Source organism: Tachyglossus aculeatus, chromosome X2, assembly GCF_015852505.1.
Source record: "Tachyglossus aculeatus isolate mTacAcu1 chromosome X2, mTacAcu1.pri, whole genome shotgun sequence".
Taxonomy (NCBI): domain Eukaryota; kingdom Metazoa; phylum Chordata; class Mammalia; order Monotremata; family Tachyglossidae; genus Tachyglossus; species Tachyglossus aculeatus.
The window spans coordinates 21,919,540-21,940,832 of record NC_052100.1 but is presented as its reverse complement, the minus strand read 5'-3'; the positions used below and the strand labels follow the sequence as shown (position 1 = coordinate 21,940,832).

Here is a 21,293-nt window from a genome sequence, read left to right as displayed (position 1 = left end):
GAAAAATTAAATCCGGCATGTAGATCAAAGAAAGACTTTCAGTTCCCACGATAAAATTGAACCGTGACTGTGAACTAGAACAAATGTGAGAGACACTGTTATTGGGAGACTGATGAGCAGGAAAATATTATTTTTTTCCTTGAAGAAGTGACTGTGGCTTCCCGTATTCCTGAATTTGTGTTTCTGTTTTTAAAAAGAAGAATCCTGTATGAAAATAAGGCTTTCGGTTAAGATCTTCAAAATCCCAACACTCCCTCCATCCCTACTCACTCCTCTCATCATTCCCACACTTAGAAAACGTAACCTTTTTCGGATCGAATTGTAGTTTCCAAGCATTTAGTAAAGCATTCTGCACAAAGTAAGCTCTCAATAAATGCAGTTGATTGAATGAATGAATGATGGGTTTTTGAAGACACTAGAATCCTAACTTTTGAAGCCGTCATGCTTATTCAACCAAAGGGCCGCCATCTCCGCAGATTGTGTTTGCTGGATTGAAAGAATGGTGGAAAGCCATTTTCGTACTTGAACCGGAATAATGATCTCAGTGGGTTATTCGGATGTAATCTCATTGGACCATCTGTTTATGATGAAAAAAATGTTTATGTGGGTAATCTATGCCAGAACATGAACACTGTTCAGGGTGTCCAGCCGTGCATTTCCGGACCTCCGTCAAGCACCGAGGGCATTCTTTCAAAGATCAAATGCTACGGACACTGGGAGGGTTTTAATTATGCCAGTTAACATCAGAGGAGCTAGGCTCAGTGGCTGCAGATCATGTTCATCTGAATGAATGCCACTGAGCTGGAAATAATGTCATGACTGAGATGATGATAATTGTGTGCCATTATGATATTCCAGTGAATAAAGAATATTGATTTTAGGCTTAAATGTGGGAGTGGATTTTTTTTTTGACCATTAGGGGGTGGGGACAGAAAGAAAGCGGGAAATTGGCTTTCTTGCATTGATGTTTATAAATATAGTTGAATTCCAGTTCCTGGCAGGGTATCTTGTTGGCCCTGAATAAATAAATTGGGTCAATTTGGGGGTGACAACCTTTTGAGTTATTTTATTTAAAGTGCTGAAGAATGGTGCATTTCATGTGTCATTTTCACTTTCGGCGGCTTGACCTCTTTTGACGTCTCCTCCACAGATGTATCAGTCGAGTCTCCGTAAAGCAATAGCTTTTTGCAGTATTGCAGAGGAGAAAAAAAAGCAAGGATTCCATTGATTAGGGCTTGAATTTACTAGACTCATAAATGTACATCGAATGATATAATGGAGAGCTAGGCACTAAACCTTTTAAAGGGATGTTTGCCCGTGAAATAGCAGGTCTGTTTACCATATGGTTGAAGGGAATTTGCAAACCGGGTGGGGCAGAATAGCACAGCGCGGGGATGGAGGGATTCAGCATGAATTGAGCACATATTCCTATTTATAATAATAGTGATTATTATTATTCTTATGGCATTTGTTAAGCACTTACTATGTGCCAGGCACTGTACTAGGCGCTGGGGTAGGTACAAGCAAATCGGGTTGGACACAGTCCCTGTCCCACATGGAGCTCACAGCCTTAATCCCCATTTTACAGATGAGGCAACTGAAGCACATGGAAGGGAACTGACTTGCCCAGGTCACACAGCAGACAATGATGATGATGATGATGGCACTTATTAAGCGCTTACTATGTGCAAAGCACTGTTCTAAGCGCTAGGGAGGTTACAGAGTGATCAGGTTGTCCCACTGGGGGCTCACAGGCTTCATCCTCATTTTACAGATGAGGGAACTGAGGCACAGCGAAGTTAAGTGACTTGCCCAAAGTCACACAGCTGACAAGTAGCAAAGCCGGGATTAGAACCCAGGACCTCTGACTCCCGGGCCCGTGCTCTTTCCACTAGGCCACGCTGCTCCCCTAAGATCATCTTCTTGAAGTGCTGCTTGGCCCCCATCTCTCCTTTCTTCAGAACCCTCCACTTGCTTCCTGAGTTGCTTCTCGGCCAACAGAAACTCCTCACAATAGGCTTTGAGGCTCTCCAGAAACTCACCCCACTTTACCTCAATCCCCATTTTACAGATGAGGTAACTGAGGCACAGAGAAGTGAAGTGAATTGCCCAAAATCACACAGCAGACAAGTGGCGGAGCCGGGATTAGAACCCATGACCTTCTGACTCCCAGGCCCATGTTCTATCCACTACGCCATGTAGCTGCTCCTATTAGAAGGTGATGTCTGTTCATCTGAAGAGAAACTGGCGTGTCAGAAGCCTGTCGGCTGGATTTTGGTTTCAATATACACATCAACTCACAGGGGGATGGATTGTAAAATAACTTGGAGTGTTAGGTGACTTTCATTCAATATCATTTGGCCCATTGTATTTTACTCAATCATATGTACATTTCAGGCCTGATTTTCTTTAGTAGAGTCAAAATGGCAGGCTGATATTTTTCTGCCTTTGTTAAACACAGTTGCAATAGGTAGGATGCTCTCAAGTTCTGGCCAAGTCGTGATGGACTATTATTTCTATTTCTCCCTTCTTATTGCTCCTTTGAGCAATTCACTTGTTTATGCAGCTAACCAGGATTTATGATTTTGCTCCGAAAGAGAAGAGTTGTTGCACATTTATGGATTCCAAAGGATGTTTTCATGCCTCATTTCTTTAGTTTGAATACCTTTCTTCCAGATTCAACACAGACACTGACTGCCAGCGGGGAGTGGCTAATCCTATGTGTAATTGGCAATCATATAGCAGATACAGAGAAATATAGAGAAAAGGCTTCTAACAAGTTCAATCAAGAGATCCACTTAAGATCGCACACTACAAGAAGAGAGTATCTGAACTAGTGGTATTTTTCTCTGACTGGTGAACAAACTCAGCTACCCTACAGAGACAATAATTGTGGGGAAAAAATGAATGATAATAATTATGGTATTTGTTAAGTGCTTACTACGTGGTCAGCACTGTTCTAAGCGCTGAGGTAGATGCAAGGCAATCAGCTTGTCCCACGTGGGTATCACAGTTTTAATCCCCATTTTACAGATGAGGGAACTGAGATACAGAGAGGTTAAGTGACTTGCCCAAGGTCACACAGCAGACGTGGCAGAGCCAGGATTAGAACTCACATCCTTCTGACTCCCAGGCCTGTTCTCTATGCACTAGGCCACACTGCTTCTCAAGTTGTGGTGGTTTTGTCCGGGGAAGAGCCAAGGAGACCAAGGAGTATTCCTTACCTGCTGTAACGAATTGTTAGTTTGTCAGTCCATGGTGTTTATCCAGCACTTACTATGTGCAGAGCACTGTACTAAGTGCTTGGAAGAGTACACTATAACAAAATAACAGACACATTCCCTGCCCACAACAAACTGGGTTTTGTGTTTTTTGTTTGTCTTCTTTCTTTTTCATTTCTTTCCTTTCCCTTCTACTGGTTTTGTCTCCCTCCTCCCATTCCCCCACTCCCTCCTCATCCACTGGTCACCTTGGGTCTGCTTCAGAGTCGACTGCTTAGCTCTGCTAATGGTATTGGTGCTTTTGTAAGGTCTCTGAATACATTAGAATAGACACCAGCAATTATTAACCTCTCTGATTATGTAGTCGCAATGAATAGAATACAGAGTGTGAGTCTCTCCCTATTCACTCCCTCCTCCTCTCATCCATAAATTAACCAAAAGACCCTCATGGGCACAGCCCAGTGCTGATGTGAGTAACTGTCCAACTGTCAAAGTAAAGTTGAGGAAAAATGATTTTAAGATGCCTTTTTTTCCCTCAAAGTTTTATTAGCTGAGGAAAGCCATAGAGCTCTGAAAAGAAATATACTTCAGCAGAAAACATTTGAAGATTCAGCTTATGTGTGTCATTTTTTCTTTCTTCCTCTATTCTGCCAGAAGTGAAAGGGAGGGATTGTAAAGAACCCAGGAAAAGTTGGTCGTTTCTTTTCATTTCCTCATATGGAAATAATTTATCTTCTATTCATTGAGTTTTGAAAAACAATAGTCTCCTCAATCCAGAATAAGGTAGACCATCTAAACTGATGATTAATAACTTTTCAATTTCCAGGCTGATGGTTTTGTATTGCGAACTTATATTCTGCCAACTTTGTATGTTTCTTATTTATTGGCTTTGGTAGAATGACCCAACAGTTGCTTATGTTTCTTAGCGCAATGTACACGTTCCATCCTAGGTGTTTGTAGACAGTCCTTTTGTTATATCCATGAGGTATCACACGGTGTTGCATTCCTTGCTTTTCTGCAGGTAGGTTTTTAACCTCTTGAGTTGCTTTCAGCTCACCCATCCTGATAGTTTCGCCTTGTCATACCCACTGTCTTGTGACAGACAGTGCCTGATGGCCAGCGTCTCTTTAAGGAGCTCACATTCGCTGATCATTCTGTTGTGGTGTACTCTCCCAAATGCTTAGCACAGTGCTCTGCACTCAGTAAGCTCTCAATAAATGCCATTGATTGATTTGTTACGTTTATTTGGGACTCCTAGTTCCCACAGAACTGCTGCCAGGGTGTACCTTACGGGTTTCTGTATTCTGGAGTTTGAGGTTTAGTCTTCTTGAAGGTTTGAATGCCACTTTTTAATGAATTGGTTATGGTCCTAGTTTGGGATCGGAATATGTGGGTCAGTGATCATTGATGATGATGATGGTATTTGTTAAGGACTTATTATGTGCCAAGCACTGTTCTAAGCGCTGGAATAGATACAAGGTTATCAGGTTGTCCCATGTGGGGCTCACAGTCTTAATCCCTGTTTGGCAGGTGAGGTAACTGAGGCACAGAGAAGTTAAATGACTTGCCCAAAGTCACACAGCTGACAAGTAGCGGAGCCAGGATTAGAACCCATGACCTCTGACTCCCAAGCCCGGGCTCTTTCCACTAAGCAACACCATGCATTTTTAAATTCCCACTGATGGGTGATGATAGAATCGATGAAATTAAATGATTTAGACCATGGTTGTATTTGAGAGATCCTTCTTTTGGGGGCGAAGCAGAAGGTAGTGCTGGTGATTAAGAGCTGATGGTTGGCCCATATACTGAGCAGAAGTAGTCCATTGCTATGTAGATTTTTTTATGGTATTTGTTAATCGCTTACTATAGGTCAAACACTGTTCATTCAATTGTATTTATTGAGTGCTTATTGTGTGAAGAGCACTGTACTAAGTGCTTGGGAAGTACAAGTCAGAAACATATAGAGACGGTCCCTACCCAACAGTGGGCTCACAGAAGCGCTAAGGTATCTGAGAGATTGGATAACTTTTTACATGTTACAGCATCTCATAAACTCATTGTGGGCAGGGAATATCTCGTATAATAATAATAATAATAATGGCATTTATTAAGTGTTTATTATGTGCAAAGCACTGTTCTAAGCACTGGGGAGGTTACAAGGTGATCAGGTTGTCCCACGGGGGGACAATATGTTGTTATCGCACTCTCCCAAGAGCTTGGTACAGTGCACACAGTAAGTGCTCAATAAATATGATTGATTGATCATCAGTATTTATTGGGCACCTACCATATGAAGCTCCCTCTACTAGGTGCGTGGGGGCTTATGATAAATGAAAAAGACATGCTCTCTGTCCCTATGGAGCTTGTAGTCTAATGGCAGAGAAAAGAAGACACATTATTTTTATATGCATATAAAATAATGTATATATGTATTTACACATATATACGTATACACACGTGTCAGTCTGTCAATCTTATTTAGTGCTTACTGTGTGCAGAGCACAGTATTAAGTGCTTGGGAGCGTAAAATATAACGATAAATGACAGATTGCCCACAACGAGCTTACAGTTTAGAGGGGGAGACAGACATTAATGTAAATAAATAAATTACAGATATGTACATAAGTGCTATGGGGTTGGGAGGGGGGATGAATAAAGGAAGCAAGTCAGGGCAGCGTAGAAGGGAGTGGGAGAAGAGGAAAGGAGGGTTTAGTCAGGGAAGGCCTATTGGAGGGAATATGCCTTCAGTAGGGCTTTGGAGAGGGCAGAGTCATTGTCTGTCTGATATGAGAAGAGAGGGCGTTCCAGACCAGAGGATATTGTTCTATTGTACTCTCCCAAACACTTAGTACAGTGCTCTGCACATAGTAAGCGCTCAGTGAATACAGTTGACTGATTGACTGACTGATTAAAAGGTTAGAAAAGGAATAGGAGCCAGCAGAGGAGCCTGAGAAGGTTCAAAGCCTTATTGAAGGCACACCTCCTCCATGAGGCCATCCCTGGCAAAGCCCCCCCCCCCCCCACTTTACTCTTCTCTCACTCCCTCTGTGTCGCCCCAACTTGCTCCCATTGTTCTTCCCCTCACAGCACTTATGTTCATATCTGTAATTTATTTCTATTAAGGTCTGTCTCCCCCACTCTAGACTGTAAGCTGTGGGCGGGGAATGTGTCTGTTTTGTTTTGTTGTCTGTCTCCCCCTTCTAGACTATGAGCCCGTTGTTGGCTAGGGACCGTCTCTATATGTTGCCGACTTGTACTTCCCAAGTGTTTAGTACAGTGCTCTGCACACAGTAAGCGCTCAATAAATATAATTGAATGAATGAATGAATGTTTATTGTTACACTGTACTCTCCCAAGCACTTAGTACAGTTCTCTGCACGTGCAGTAAGCGCTCAATAAATACAATCAAATGGGGTAGGAGAACCAGGAGAGTACTGTGTTGATGAAATCAAGGCTGGGGAGAATGTCCCAGGGAAGGGAATGGTCAGTGGGTGTCAAAGACAGTCAAGAAGGTAAGGAGTACTCAAAGGAGGTGAGTGTGGTCTCAGTGGAGTGAGAGAGTAAAAAATAGATTGCAGGGAGTCAGGAAGAGAACCGCCCGAGAGGAAGTGATGTCAGTTGATATATATGTGCCATTCGAGGTGTTTGGACAAGAACAGGAAGGGGAAGATTGGGGGAAAGCTGTGCTGGAGGAGAGATATTTTAAGATCAGACAGGAGACTTCCTCTTCAGAGACACTTGGCAGTGTGAAAGCGGGAGAAAAGAGCGGTGAGGAAGGGAAGGTGGTTCATGGGAAAGTTCATCTCCAGTGCCCTGTTTCTTGCCAAGTTCATGAGATTGTCAGGTCTTAGGCAGGAAGTCGGGGGTGTCGGTCTCGTCTGGTTAGATGTTGCTTTGGATTTGGGGACCTTCATCCAGCTGGAAAACCAAGCAATATTAAGTGGCATGCTGATTTGCTTAGCCTTTTTTTCCTCTTTGGATTTAGATTCTTACCTCATTAGAAGCAAGACTTGAAATTTTAGGTTTGCAACCTGGGATGCAAAGGAGTAGGTGGCAAGTTGTGCTGTGCAATTCTAAAACAAACAGCTCTCCGCCTGTTTCCCTGTACTTCACATTTTTACAAAAAGTGAATGAAATAGGAATAGAGGTACAGAGTCCTAAGAAGTTACTTCATTTTAGTGGATCATTTTGCCTTTTCTAACCTTTTTAGTGCTTAGCCCTTCTGCAGAAGGAGCCCTACACTAATTGTGGTATTTGTTAAGTGCTTACTATGTGCCCAATAGAGTACTAAACGCTGGGGTAGATACAAGATCATCAGGCCCCACATTGGGCTCGCTTTCTAAGTAGGAGGGAGAACAGGAATTGAATCCCCATTTTACAGATAAGGGAAGTGAGGCCTGGAGAAGTGAAGTGACTTGCATAAGGTCACAAAGCAGGTGAATGACAAAGTCAGGATTAGAACCAGGTCCTCTGACTCCCAGGCCCAGTTCTCTTTCCATTAGGTGTCACGCTTCTTCTGTTTTAAGTGTCTATGCAAATGCCTTAGACTTCTCTCTCCAGTAATAATAATAGTTTCCCTTTGGTGTGAAGACAATTAGTACCCGCTGTTGTTCAGGTGACAGAAATATTCTGTTCTCTGACCACAGACTCCACCCATTTTCCCTACCAGCTGCCTCTTAATGAATGTCTCTGAGTGACCAGATGAGAGTGTGTGGATGACTTAGTGCAAATCATCACCACTACTACAAAAGCCATTCTAGTGCATATACTGCTGGTGGTAGGGCATTCATTATTACCCTTTTTAAACATCGGTGTCTAGGCAAACCACATTTTGAAAAACAAGGGGCCCCAAAAGGTACAGTTTTTTTCTTAAATGGTATTTCTAAGCATTAGGGTAGATGCACATTCATTACAGTCCAAGTGGGAGGGAGAACAGGAGAACTGAAGCACAGAGAATTTAAATGACTTGCCCAAGGTCACACAGCAAACATTTGGCAGAGGCAGGATTAGAACCCAGGCCCTTTGACTCTCAGGCCCTTGCTGCTCCACTAGCCCATGCTGCTTCCTCTACTTCTCTGGGGAGAGATGGGTGGGGAGGAGATCTGCTCCTGCCAGAGAGATGTGGGGCCTCCAGTGATGTATCCAGCCCCAACACCCTGACCAATTAAAAATGCTGAGGAAATGCATACACCCTGTATGACATTGGTTAATTTACCTGGCAGCCAGGTAAATTCAGAAACCATGTAGCCTAATGGCTAGAGCATAGGCCTGGAAATCAGAAGGACCTGGGTTCTAATTCCAACTTTGCCAATTGTCTGCTGTGGGACTTGGGCAAGTCATTTAACTTCTCTGTGTCTCAGTTCCCTCATCTGTAAAATGGGGATTAATACTGTGAACCCCATGTGGGACAGGGACTGTGTCCAACCCAACAACCTTGTATCTACCCCAGCGGTTAGAACAGTACTTAACCCATAGTAAACACTTAACAAATACCATTCAAAAAATAAAAAATGAGCCAGAGGAGGAAGGGATCTGGGACTAAGGTTCCGTGACAGCCAGAAGTGACGGAAAGTATTTGGATGGGGTTTGGTGACCAAATGTGTCTCCTAGTCCCAGCATTGGATTATACTACTTTAGTTCAAAGCAGAGGCGTGATGAGTAGACTGCCCTGGGGTGTATATTCCTTAAATTTGGAACAGCGTTTAGGTAATCAACCTCATTATGGTTCCTTCATTTGGGAATAACGAAGTGGTTGTGGTTAGAAGCAGGCCGAAAATAATTTTCATTTATACCTTGGGGATTTGTGTTTTGCCCTGGATCAGGTGAATAGTCTCCGCTTTCCCTGATTTAGGTTGGTTTGATTTTTTTTGAGTTTTAGTTTTGTTTTGGTGTTTTGCCTTGGGACAGTGTTCAGATGCATTGCCCGCTTTCGGGGACTTTAAACAGACCTGCTGAAAATAAAGACTCATCTTTTGGTGTGGTCTTTCAAAAAAGGCCTGTCATTTTTCTACTAGCTTCAAATCTGTGTCTGTGTAATGCAATGGGGGCAACGGGGTGAGGGGAGAAGGGTCATTTTCATTCAGTATGTAATCAGGTTAAGTTTCAGGAGCTGTCAACATTGGTTACACTGGAAATGTATTCATGGAACTGTCTATTCGTAAAATGGACTTAATTCAATAGATATTCCTAAAAGCTTCATCTTTACAGTTTAAAATTGCTCTCTAAAGTGTTTTCAGAGCCATTGAAGTGACTACTTAATTCAGCAATTACGTCAGATACACAGCATGCTGATTTTTCAATATAAAATGGCACTAAACTGTATTTCTCAATACCTTTATGGAATGGGCTCATAACGGTCCCTTTGACTCTTTTTAAGCTTTGATGGATAATATTCGATTCTCATTGCTGCCTGAGATTTGCATATTTTGCTTATAATTCAGTATCCTCTGTAAAATTTTTCAGCGGATTGGTTTTGTTGGTTTTAAGCAACTGTTATAATTTCACAGCCTTTTCTTTCACTACTCCAGGCTTCCGTTAACATTAAGGTATAAGAGCTCAAATTTAAAAAAAATTACTTATTAAGACTCCGGCCCTGTTTACTTCGATATCGAGAAATATTTTTCAAGATGTCTTTCTCTTTCTTGCCATTATTGTTCCGATGCAAACCCGAAGGGTGCCAGACAACAAGTTAGAGAATTAATCCAGTCAGAATCCTCCATGCTGCAAAGTGAAATCCCCTTCAGGAAACTCTTTGTGACACTGTTAGATTCCATGGGGAAATTAATCAAGTCTGCATTATTAGACATTGTCCCTCTAGTGAAAGGTCTCAGGGAACCTTCAGCTTCTTATAGGGATGAGGTGAAGAAAGGGGATGGAGCTAAAAGGTAACTTTACATCACATCCTATTGAGTAATGGGCTCCTTGAGGGATTGGATGAACCAGAATCACTCTCAAGTCTACAATTCTTTAGAATTCCGTAGTTATACAGTTGGAGCAATTCCTGCCCCTTCTGGAAGGATGGCAGAGAAGAAGTGTTTTGCACTTTTGCAAAACCACTGTATTGAGAAGCAGCGTGGCTCAGTGGAAAGAGCACGGGCTTTGGAGTCAGAGGTCATGGGTTCAAATCCCACCTCTGCCAATTGTCAGCTGTGTGACTTTGGGCAAGTCACTTAACTTCTCTGTGCCTCTGTTACCTCATCTGTAAAATGGGGATTAAAACTGTGAGCCCCCCGTGGAACAACCTGATCACCTTGTAACCTCCTCAGTGCTTGGAACAGTGTTTTGCACATAGTAAGCACTTAGTAAATGCCATTATTATTATTATTACTGATACCTGTTCAAAAGTGAGGAATTTTAAGTATCTCTTGTCTTATGCTGTCGAGTAGTTTCCGACCCACAGTGACACCACAGTCACATCTCTCCCAGAATGCCCTGCTCTCCATCTGCAGTCATTCTGCTAGTGTAGCCATAGAGTTTTCTTGGTAAAAATTCAGAAGCGGTTTACCATTGCCACCTTCCATGCAGTAAACTCTAGTCTCCACCCTCGACTCTCTCCTAAGCTGCTGCTGCCCAGCATGGGTGAGTTTTGCCTTGTAGCAAATTGCCTTCCACTCATTAGCCACTGCCCAAGCTAAAAATGGAATGGGTATGCGTCTGCTTCACTCTCATTCCTGTAGCCGAGACTGGTAAAGTACTGGAAACTCTCCGGGTGCGACCCTGAGAGGGGTTTAAGTACCTAGTACAGTGTTATGCCTCCAAGTGGGTGTTGCAAAATGACACATAGCCTAACTGACAAAAGATGCATCACGGTAGCAGCTACTTGTAGAACCACCAGTACCAATTTTGTCCTTAGGATTGTATGTTGATATTTAAGCACTCTCTTCAAAACAAAACACCATGAAAGAAATGTAGTCTCAGGACCCCAAAGAATTTAAAAGCTTGAGGAAACTGTGGCAAATTATTTCCCCCATCTACGGACTCCCCCTAAGGAATTTAGATTATCTCTTTGGTTTGGCTTGGGTGGTTTTTTGGAGTGTTTTTTTGAATGTTCCTTAAGCATTCATCCATGTCTGCATTTTGTTTACCGGCATATTCTGACTTGAATAAACAGGGTTTCATTGCATGGAGATATAAACTCCTCAAGGGCAGAAACTGTACCTTTCACTTGTGTGGTTTGTTCTAAAGCATCTAGTTAAAATGTTCTGCTATTGTTGACGATGATTATATGATTTCAGGTGACTGAAATCTGGTCACTTGCTGATGGGAAGCAATGTGTCGAAGTGGAAAGACACAGTACTGAGAATCAGTAGAACTGGGTTCTAATGTAGATTAGACCTGGGGGAATATTTTGAATTTCACCTTTAGCAGTTTCTCTTTAAATTTATGTACATATTTTCAATGTATATATTATAAATTACTTATTCATATTAATGTCTGTCTCCCCCTCTAGACTGTAAGGTCATTATGGGCAGGGGACATGTCTGCCAATTCTGTTGTGTCATATTCCCCCAAGTACTCTGCACATAGTAAGCGCTCAATAAATACAACTGATTGATTGATTCAGAATAGCAAAATGTTCCAAACCAAAGAACTGACTTGTGAGTTGAGATTTCTCCTGGTGATGTCCCTTTCTTCTTTCTTTCCAGGTGGTTTGTATTCGCTCTGTGTGGGAGGTACTGTCCCCAGAGTTGGGCTGTGAAGCACGACCTCTCATTTTAAAGGCAATCAGCGAACTCTTTGCTCTGGTCCCTTCTTTGACAGTGAACACACCAGAATATGAGGTATTTGTGGTAGATTTGCATGTAAGGGTGCAACTTTTCCCTGGTGGAGTTTGGGGATTGTGTTAGAACTGCTGCCATTCATTCATATCTTTTGCTTCGACCCACGTGTTTTTGTTCGTGGAACCTAGGATGTGCTAGAAGGAAAAGTATATAAGGGTTTCTTCTTTCTCCATTCCTGGAGCTTAGGTTTCTTACAGGAAAGAACTGAGCCCCTACCCTCTTACTTGGTATTTAAAAAATGCCGAGTAGTTATATCATTTCAACAAAAAACAGCGTGGCCTTGTTGATAGAGCACAGGCTCGGGAGTCAAAAGGATCTGGGTCTAATCCCAGCTCCGCCCCGCATCTGCTGTGTGACCTTGGGCAAGTAACTTAACTTCCATGTGCCTCATCTGTAAAATGGGGGTGAAGATTGTGAGCCCCACATGGGATTACACAGTCCATCCTGATTTGCTTATATCCACCCTAGCCCTTAGTACAGTGCCTGGCACATAGCACTTAACAAATACCATTTTAAAAAAATGTAATTCTAGATGGCTAATGCAGTGTGATCATTAAAATGGTCAATAGCTTCAAGGTGTAAGAAATTATATTCCATTAGTTAAATTCTGAGTTTCCCAAATAACTCATTGAAAGCTGCCTCTTTTTAGACCGATAACTTGGTCCAATGGAAGGGAATGCAACAGGCTGCTTGGGACCCTGACGTTAAGTAATTTATAATCTAATGATCTAGAGATGTAGGTTCAATCAGCCATCCTTGATTTTGACTTGTGGATAAATATGAAAGCCATACAGCTGTTTGTCATGTCAAGCCATGTAGTTGTCAGTAGGTTCCCCTTCTCCTGGTACCATTTCTTCACCTTTCTAAGTTGTCAGTTCCTCACACTGGCAATGAAAAACCAAATTATCTCCTGTGTGAGCTTTATTCAAACAGTTATATCCAGTGGTGATTATTTTTTTCCTTCTTTTATAACTAAATTAGATATTACTCTATCTTATGAGCATCTTACTCTCCACAGAGCAGTTTTATGTGGATGTCGATGAGGGTTTTTATCCTTAAACTGTGTAAAATTAAATAGTTTTGGTAGAGTAGAAACTGGATTATCTGAACATCTAGGATCTTAACCGAAAGATTTTTAGTGCCAAGGATACCTTTGAATTCTCCCTTCTCCCCCTGCCAAGAAAAGATAATCTGAAAAATTGAACAAAATCGAGCATGTGCTTATCCTTGTCTGTGTTCTGTTGAGTTTTGACTGTGGCCAGCTTTCCACTATAGTCTTCCCTATATTTTATTTGAGTCCAAAAATTTCCCTTTGGCATAAATAAAGCTTTTTTCTAATGTGTGTTTATTGATTGTTAATTTTACAGAAATTTAAAGCCCAAGTTGTCAGCTTCCTTTGGAATCACTCTCAAAGCAAGGTAACGAGGGAATCGTATGCAATCGATCAAAAGTATTTATTGAGTACTTACTGTGTGCAGAGCACTGTATTAAGCGCTTGGGAGAGTACAATACAATAGAGTTGGTAAAGCTCAAGAAGCTTACAACCTAGTCGGGAAGACAGACATCACAGGAAATTGAATATAAGAGAAGCAGTAAATTTTGTGGGGCGAATATCCGAGTGCTTAAGGAGTATAGACCCAAGTGCATCGGTGACACAGAAGGGAGAGTGGATAGGGTGAGGAAATATATAGATGAATGAGAGTTACTGAGAAATTGGTTAAAGTGGAAACAGATGTTTGAAAAATATTTAAACAATTTACATGGTAGTAGTAATTAACACTATAAGCACGTGTGTATTTAATTTTCCTGAAAAATGTTTTCCCTTTTCCTTTACCCCTCCTATACATTCTTACTTCTGTAAGACTTGCAAATTTGACAAGTAGGCAGACTAATAATGCCTACTTAATAATGCTCTGGAAGTGCAGAGCATTTTCACCCATATCACTCCTCACCCTCGGCTTCAAGGCTCTCTATCACCTCGCCCCCTCCTACCTCACCTCCCTTCTCTCCTTCTACAATCCAGCCCGCACCCTCCGCTCCTCTGCCACTAATCTCCTCACTGTGCCTCGTTCTCGCCTGTCCTGCCGTCGACCTCCGGCCCACGTCATCCCCCTGGCCTGGAATGCCCTCCCTCCGCACATCCGCCAAGCTAGCTCTCTTCCTCCCTTCAAAGCCCTACTGAGAGCTCACCTCCTCCAGGAGGCCTTCCCAGACTGAGCCCCCTCCTTCCTCTCCCCCTCCTCCCCCTCCTCATCCCCCCGCCTTACCTCCTTCCCCTCCCCATAGCACCTGTATATATGTATATATGTTTGTACGTATTTATTACTCTATTTATTTATTTTGTTTGTACATATTTATGCTATTTATTTTATCTTGTTAATATGTTTTGTTTTGTTGTCTGTCTCCCCCTTCTAGACTGTGAGCCCGCTGTTGGGTAGGGACCGTCTCTATATGTTGCCAACTTGTACTTCCCAAGCGCTTAATACAGTGCTCTGCACACAGTAAGCGCTCAATAAATACAATTGAATGAATGAATGAATGAATCATCCACCTTTACGAGTGTCTGTGCACTAAGGTGGCAGTCGTTTTAAAGCCCATTATGCAGATAGGGATAAGGCTCATGCAGTATCGAAGGTTGAAGCTAGTGGCAGAACCTGGGTTTCCTGACTCACAGGCCTGTTTTCTTTCCATTCAGCAGTCTGCCTCCCCCTAAATCATTTTGTTTGTCTAAAGAGGCATCACAAGAGTAAAATAATTTTCGAAGATGCTTTCGGCTTAGCTTAGATATGATTATTTTCAGGAGGTAAGAAATGGTTCAGTCTCAAGCAACTTAATTTTTCTCACCCATCTACTAAGAGTGGCAATGAGATTGCACCTATTTTAAAAATCCAGGGAAAGATAGTTATGGATCTGATTTTTCCCCTGGGGACAGTACAGAATAAGCAAGAGTCTATAGCGTGTATTAAGCACTTACGACATGCAGGGCTTTGTACTAAGTGGTAGGAAGAATACTTGGTCACTGAATTAAGACGTTGGGTGTGGCCCCCAAGGAGTTCAGTCTGAAACGAGGAAGGTGAGTAGGAGGGGGCCCTATCCATAAGGGAAAGGGCAATAATTTAAAGTGAATCAAAACAGGGAAGAACACACAATAGGACAGTCAAACACTTAGAACAGCAAAAGTGTTATACTACTGTCCTGTCTTCAGGCACCACACAGCTCTGGGAACACTGCACTGTGTGGAAAAACTGCCACCAACTTTCCAACCCTTTAATCCAGTAGACCAGGGTTCCATCCAAACAAAAATAATTAGGGATGGAAGAGCTACCCCCAATGTCTGTGATGCGCTGGGTAGAGGTAGAGGTTTCCATCTTCTGCTCTTCTGGGGATGTAGGGTAGCTTTTGCAGTGCAGTAGGAGAAGCAATGTGGCCTACCGGAAAGAGCATGGGCCTGGGAGTCGGGGGACCTGGGTCCAATCCTGGCTCCGCCAGCTTCCTGTCCTGTGACCCTGGGCAAGTCACTTTACTTCTTTGTACCTTGGTGTCCTCATCTGTAAAATGGGGATTTGGTACCTGCCCTCCCTCCCATGTAGACTCTGAGCCCCCTGTGGGACAGGGACTGTACCTGACCTGATTACCTTATATCTACCTCAGTGCTTAGTACAGTGTCTGGCACATAGTAGGTACTTAACAAATACCATAAAAGAAAGAGAGAAAGAGAGGAGATTCAAAATGGTTGGGGCGGGAAGCGGGAAAGAGGGAGGAGTGGAACCCCCCCCCCCTTCCCCAGCCTCATTAGCTGGTGACCAGGGGGTGTGGTGCAATCTTCTGTTCTCCCTCTGCTCCCACGGTAGGGGAGGGAAAGGGGGCGTGAGGAGAGGTGGGTAGAGAAAGGGCAATCCTAGGCCTTGGACAGCTCTGTGTGGTCCCCAAGAATAGCACTGTAGGCTAGTGTATTTCCCCTAGGTCAGAATTCCTACAGCATTAAGCAAAACCAGTGAGCCTGCGTTGACATGTGTTTGTTTCCTTAGGACCCCATGGTAGCCTCCGCTGCATACAAATCTCTATCAGAATTTGGTTCAGAAGAAAACAACATCTATCATCTGCCTGAAAAGGTAGAGTTTTTTTTTTTCTCTTTTCTTTGTACCCCCCTGTTGCCTTAGCAGGTGCTGTACATTTGTCTGCCATTCCTGCAGGAGCATTGCTAGCTAACTTAGAAGCAGAGTGGCTTAGTTGAAAGAGCATGGGCTAGGAAGTCAGAGGTCATGGGTTCTAATAATGCTTCCACCACTTGTCAGCTGTGTGACTTTGGGCAAATCACTTAACTTCTCTGTGCCCCAGTTACCTCATCTGTAAAATGGGGGTGAAAACTGTGAGCCCCAAGTGGGACAACCTGATTACCTTGTATCTACCCTAGCGTTTAGAACAATGCTTGGCACATAGTAAGCACTTAACAAATACCATTATCATTATTATTGTTATTAACCTGTCTCTAGCTCCAGGTTTGGGTCTCCTAAAGTATGAGGACAAAAGCATCAAGTGGGGTCGGGGAGGGAGGATGAGTCCAAGGAGGAAGGAATAAAGGAGTGAAAAGAGTAAGTCAAATTAGAAATGCTTCAAGTACATGTTGGGGTTAGGGAACCCCGTGACAAGTGACGGTGAAATGCATAGTACAGTGCTCTGCACACAGAAAGTACTCAATAAATATGATTGATTGAAACGCACACTAGATGGCAGATGATTAATTGGTGTGCAGGTAGCAGTAGGAGGCAGGCCCTGGCAAGTGTCACAGGTGAGCGTCCCATTTCAATTAAGCGTATATCTGCATTTGCCTTTGGGAATTGGACAGATGGCAAAAGTCACATCCACAGTTTGCCATTGTTATCGCAATCACTCCCAAGTCATAAGCGCCCCAGGTGGAAATATAAGGTCACCAATAATCAATCCATCAGTCCTATTTATTGAGCATTTACTCTGTGCAGAGCACTGAACTAAATGTTTGGGAGAAGACAATAGAGGAAGAAACGATCCCTGCCCACGAGGAGTTTGTAATCTAGGGAGACGCATTGAATAACTACAAAAAGAAAAAAGTATTCAAGTAAGCAGTGAGTGCAAAAGTGCTGGGGTGATAGTAAGGAGGATGTTCATTCATTCATTAAATCGTATTTATTGAGCGCTTACTGTGTGCAGAGCACTGTACTAAGCGCTTGGAAAGTACAATTTGGCAACAGAGACAACCCCTACCCAACAACGGGCTCACAGTCTAGAAAGGGGGAGACAGACAAGAAAACAAAGCAAAACAAGTAGACAGGCATCAATAGCATCAATATAAATAAATAGAATTATTGATATATTTGCATCATTAATAAAATACATAGAATAATAAATATGTACATTTATGTACATATATGTACATACTTTTTTCTTGGCTCGTAATAATAAATAATAATAATAATTGTGGTCTTTGTTAAGCACTTACTATGTGCCAGGCACTGTATCAATCAATCAATCGTATTTATTGAGCGCTTACTTTGTGCAGAGCACTGTACAAGTGCTGTGGTAGATACAAGGTATTTGGGCTTTACAAGGTATTTGAGAACCCAGCAGGCTATTGCCTTGGTAGCCACTGCAGTCTTTGCTGCCCACAATAGTCAGCTATTTTTCAGGATTCCTACTGGGCCTGGCCACCTCGAAGGCCCCCGCCCCCCGATAGTTCTTTGCTTAGAAATCTTCCCCACTGATAGCCTAGCTAGAGCAGGTAGTCTCTTAATTGAAGACCTAGGACTAGACCCTAGATCTCTGGATTCTCCAGGTCATGGTGTTTTTCACTAGACCACCAGGCATTTGCTAATGACCACCACGTGCTAACTTTGTTGTGCTCCTCACATCACATACTTGTCAATTTAAAAGGTCAATCAATCAGTAATATTTATTGGGCGCTTACTGTGTGCCAAGAGCTACACTAGGCACTTGGAACAGAGAAGAAGCATGGCATAGTTGTCAGAGCACGGGCCTGGGAGTCAGAAGGTCATGGGTTCTAATCCCAGCTCCGCCACTGATCTCCTGTGTGACCTTGGGCAAGTCACTTCACTTCTCTGTGCCTCAGTTACCTCATCTATAAAATAGGGATTTAGTTTGTGACCCCAATGTGGGACAGGGACTGTGTCCAACACGACTTGCTTGTACTCCTCCCTCAGCGCTTAGTACAGTGCCTGGCACATAGTAAGCACTTAACAAATACCACAATTATTATTATTATTTATCTGTAAAATGGGGATTGAGACTGTGAGCCCCACGTGGGACAGGGACTGTGTCTAACACGATTTGCTTGTATCCTCCCCGCACTTAGAACGGTGCCTGGCATATTTTAAGCACTTAACAAATACCATAATTATTATTATTATTACAGTATATTCCCTGTCCACATGGAGCTCATAGTCTAGGCGGGGAGATAGATGGCTCAGCGGCAAGAGCACGGGCTTGGGGGTCAGAGGTCATGGGTTCTAATCCCGGCTCTGCCACATCTGCTGTGTGACCTTGGGCAAGTCACTTCACTTCTCTGAACCTCAATTGCCTCATCTGTAAAATGGGGATTAAGACTATGAGCCCCACGTGGGACAACCTGATCACCTTGTATTCCCCCCCAGTGCTTAGAACAGTGCCTCGCACATAGTAAGTGCTTAACAAATTCCATCTTTATTATTACTGATAGGGGAATGGGAGAGTGTAGGGGATATGTACTTAAGTGCTGTGGGGCTGAGGACAGGGTAAATATCAAGTGTTTTTAAGGGGTACAGTTCCAAGTGCAAGGGCAAGGTGGATTTAGTGAAGAAATTACTGTTGTTTGTTACATACTTAAAGTGCAGCAAATTGAATTTTAACAGACTGGACTGATCAAAGTGAGATAAAGAGGAAGCTGATAGAAAGAAGCAGCCAAGGATGATTTAGAATGGTCGCTAAGCTTGAAGTCAGTGTAAAACACATTATCGAAGAGGAGAGCTGAAATCATATTGCCTATTTTTTTTTTGGTTTTTTAATGGTATTCGTTAAGTGCTGCTATGTGCTAGGCACTGTACCAAGCGCTGGGGTAGGTACGGGATAATCAGATTGGACACAGTCTCTGTCCCACATCTGACTCACAGTCTTAATACCCATTTTGCAGATGAGGTAACTGAGGCACAGAGAAGTTAAGTGACTTGCCCAAGGTTACACAGCAGATAAGCAGCGGAGCTGGGATTAGAACATAGGTCCTCTGACTCCCAGGCCCATGCTCTTTCCACTACACCACACTGCTTCCCTGTTTTGAGATTTTAAAACTAAATTTGTGATGTCTTTTTTGCGTTGGGTGGATAGGTGAGTTATTAGGCAGTACACAGGCCTGTAGTCCTAGAAAAGGAAAAATTGATGGTTTTTATCAAAAATGTAATTTTGACAGTTTGTATGTTTGTCCAGTACCCATTGGTTTTAATGCATGTATTGGGAGAGATGAAAATTTCAGTATTTATTGTTTTGTTTTCTTCGTAGTTGTTTTCTACCTTTGCTATAGTGCCATCTCTTGTTTCCATGGTCTTTGACGAGTGTAACACCAATTGAGCTCAGAAGAGAATCAAAGGGAGTAGAATTGGAGCCAAAGCTTAGGTGGTTTCCTTGATTTAGCTCTTTAATAGGTGTATAGACATTTTCTTGCAATTCCTCGTTTTATCAGAGTTCTTTAGATGGGCTGTTTGTGATGATTCTGTCAGTTCCTTTTAGAAACAGAGACATGGGTGCCAGCTTTGTGAGTGTGATGGGGAGGAGGACTGGGCTGATTGTATTGTATTCATTCAATTGTATTTATTGAGCGCTTAGTACGTACAGTAGTGCTTTTACTAAGCATTTTACAAATGCCACCATTATTATTACTGAGAGGGAACTAATCATATACCTAGTGTTGGTGTAAATGTGGTTCAACCCATTTGGTTTTGATTTAAGAGAATGCTCCAAGATTCATTAAAAACCGCTTCCTCCCCTAAATGTATTCATGTAGATCCCTGAGGAGGTCCAATAGCAGAACTCTACCACTCTGCAGTCTGCTAAATTTGCATAGGCCAAACATACAGAAAGCTGGGTGGAAGGTGCTATATGTCAGAGTAAGCATCAACAAGATTTACTGTGCGCTGAGCACCAAACTCATTGGTTTGGATTAGACAGTAAAACTAAAGGACACTGCCCCTGGCCTCAAGATGCTCATAATTTAATAGAGGAGACAAATGGATGTAAATTGCTGCATTTTCAATAAGTAAAAGAGAAAACTAGTAACTACAGTGAGAAAAACAAAAGCCAGCAATTGCATGGTAAACATATACACACATGGTAAGGTGGCTGATTTATTATTTGCGTTCGGATATCCTCCTAGCCGGATGTCGAAAAGTATGGCTTAAAAAAAAAATCAAATAGAATAAGAGTCCTGGTGCAGCGTGTGTACTAAACTGGTGTAATGCTCAAATGTCCCTACATGTCTGCAGCGAACACCGGAATGATTTGGGGTCCCTTGGGGAGGTGCGAAAATGTCAAACTGATGGTTTGGTAACTTCTGAATTGTTGCTGACTTGGCTATCTGTTAGGCATTCCATTTTGAATCCGAACTAAATCTTTTCTAGGAAAGGGTTGGCACATGTGTGCTGCTTTAATTCCTCGTTTTTGTTAGGGAGAGCATGCTGGTTCTGGTTGAATGGCTTCTTTAGAGTTGAGCTTATTATACTTAAGAGAAGCATTTCCTCTCTGCTTCCCCGGGTAAGAATCCCGACTCAGTGCAGTTCCAAAGTGGAACAATGCTTTGGGGACCCATGAAGAAGGCAGACTGCAGGAATTGTTAATTATTTCTAAAAATAACTCCAGGAGGCAGGCTAACAGTAATGACTGAGCTCTGGCATTTTATAGTTATGTTAACCACTTTTGTATGTTTTGATTTCCTGCACTAATGCTTAATTGGCTCCATGTGGGCGTGATGCTTGGATGTCATTGAAAGTATTAAAAATGTAATTAATTGCTTAACAGTTGTATCTTATGGAAGCTGACATATAAGGGCTATCTTTTTATTTGAGTAAAAACCCCAACCGATCACTGCACAATCGCAAATTCATGCAAATTAGGCACAATAAAACAAGCCCATGCTATTACAGAGCCACATATTTCAGTACATTATTGGTATTCCCAGAGACCACAGAACTAAAACCTAAGCATTGTGCCTGGGTAGGCAAAGAAACAGTCTCCTCCCCGGCATGTAAATAGAGTTAAAAGGGCTCCAATTTGAAGT

At 42.5% G+C, this 21,293-nt stretch overlaps 1 protein-coding gene across 2 annotated transcripts in view; it reads left to right on the top strand.

Moving 5' to 3' along the window:
• FOCAD (focadhesin) overlaps positions 1-21,293 on the top strand; it is a 197,111-nt gene that overhangs the window by 99,223 nt on the left and 76,595 nt on the right. For both annotated transcript variants that reach the window (XM_038770570.1, XM_038770571.1), the window contains exons 16-18: positions 11,867-12,001; positions 13,369-13,419; positions 16,030-16,113. In XM_038770570.1, the coding sequence (XP_038626498.1) occupies positions 11,867-12,001; positions 13,369-13,419; positions 16,030-16,113 (270 nt within the window). The remainder of the gene's footprint in view (positions 1-11,866; positions 12,002-13,368; positions 13,420-16,029; positions 16,114-21,293) is intronic.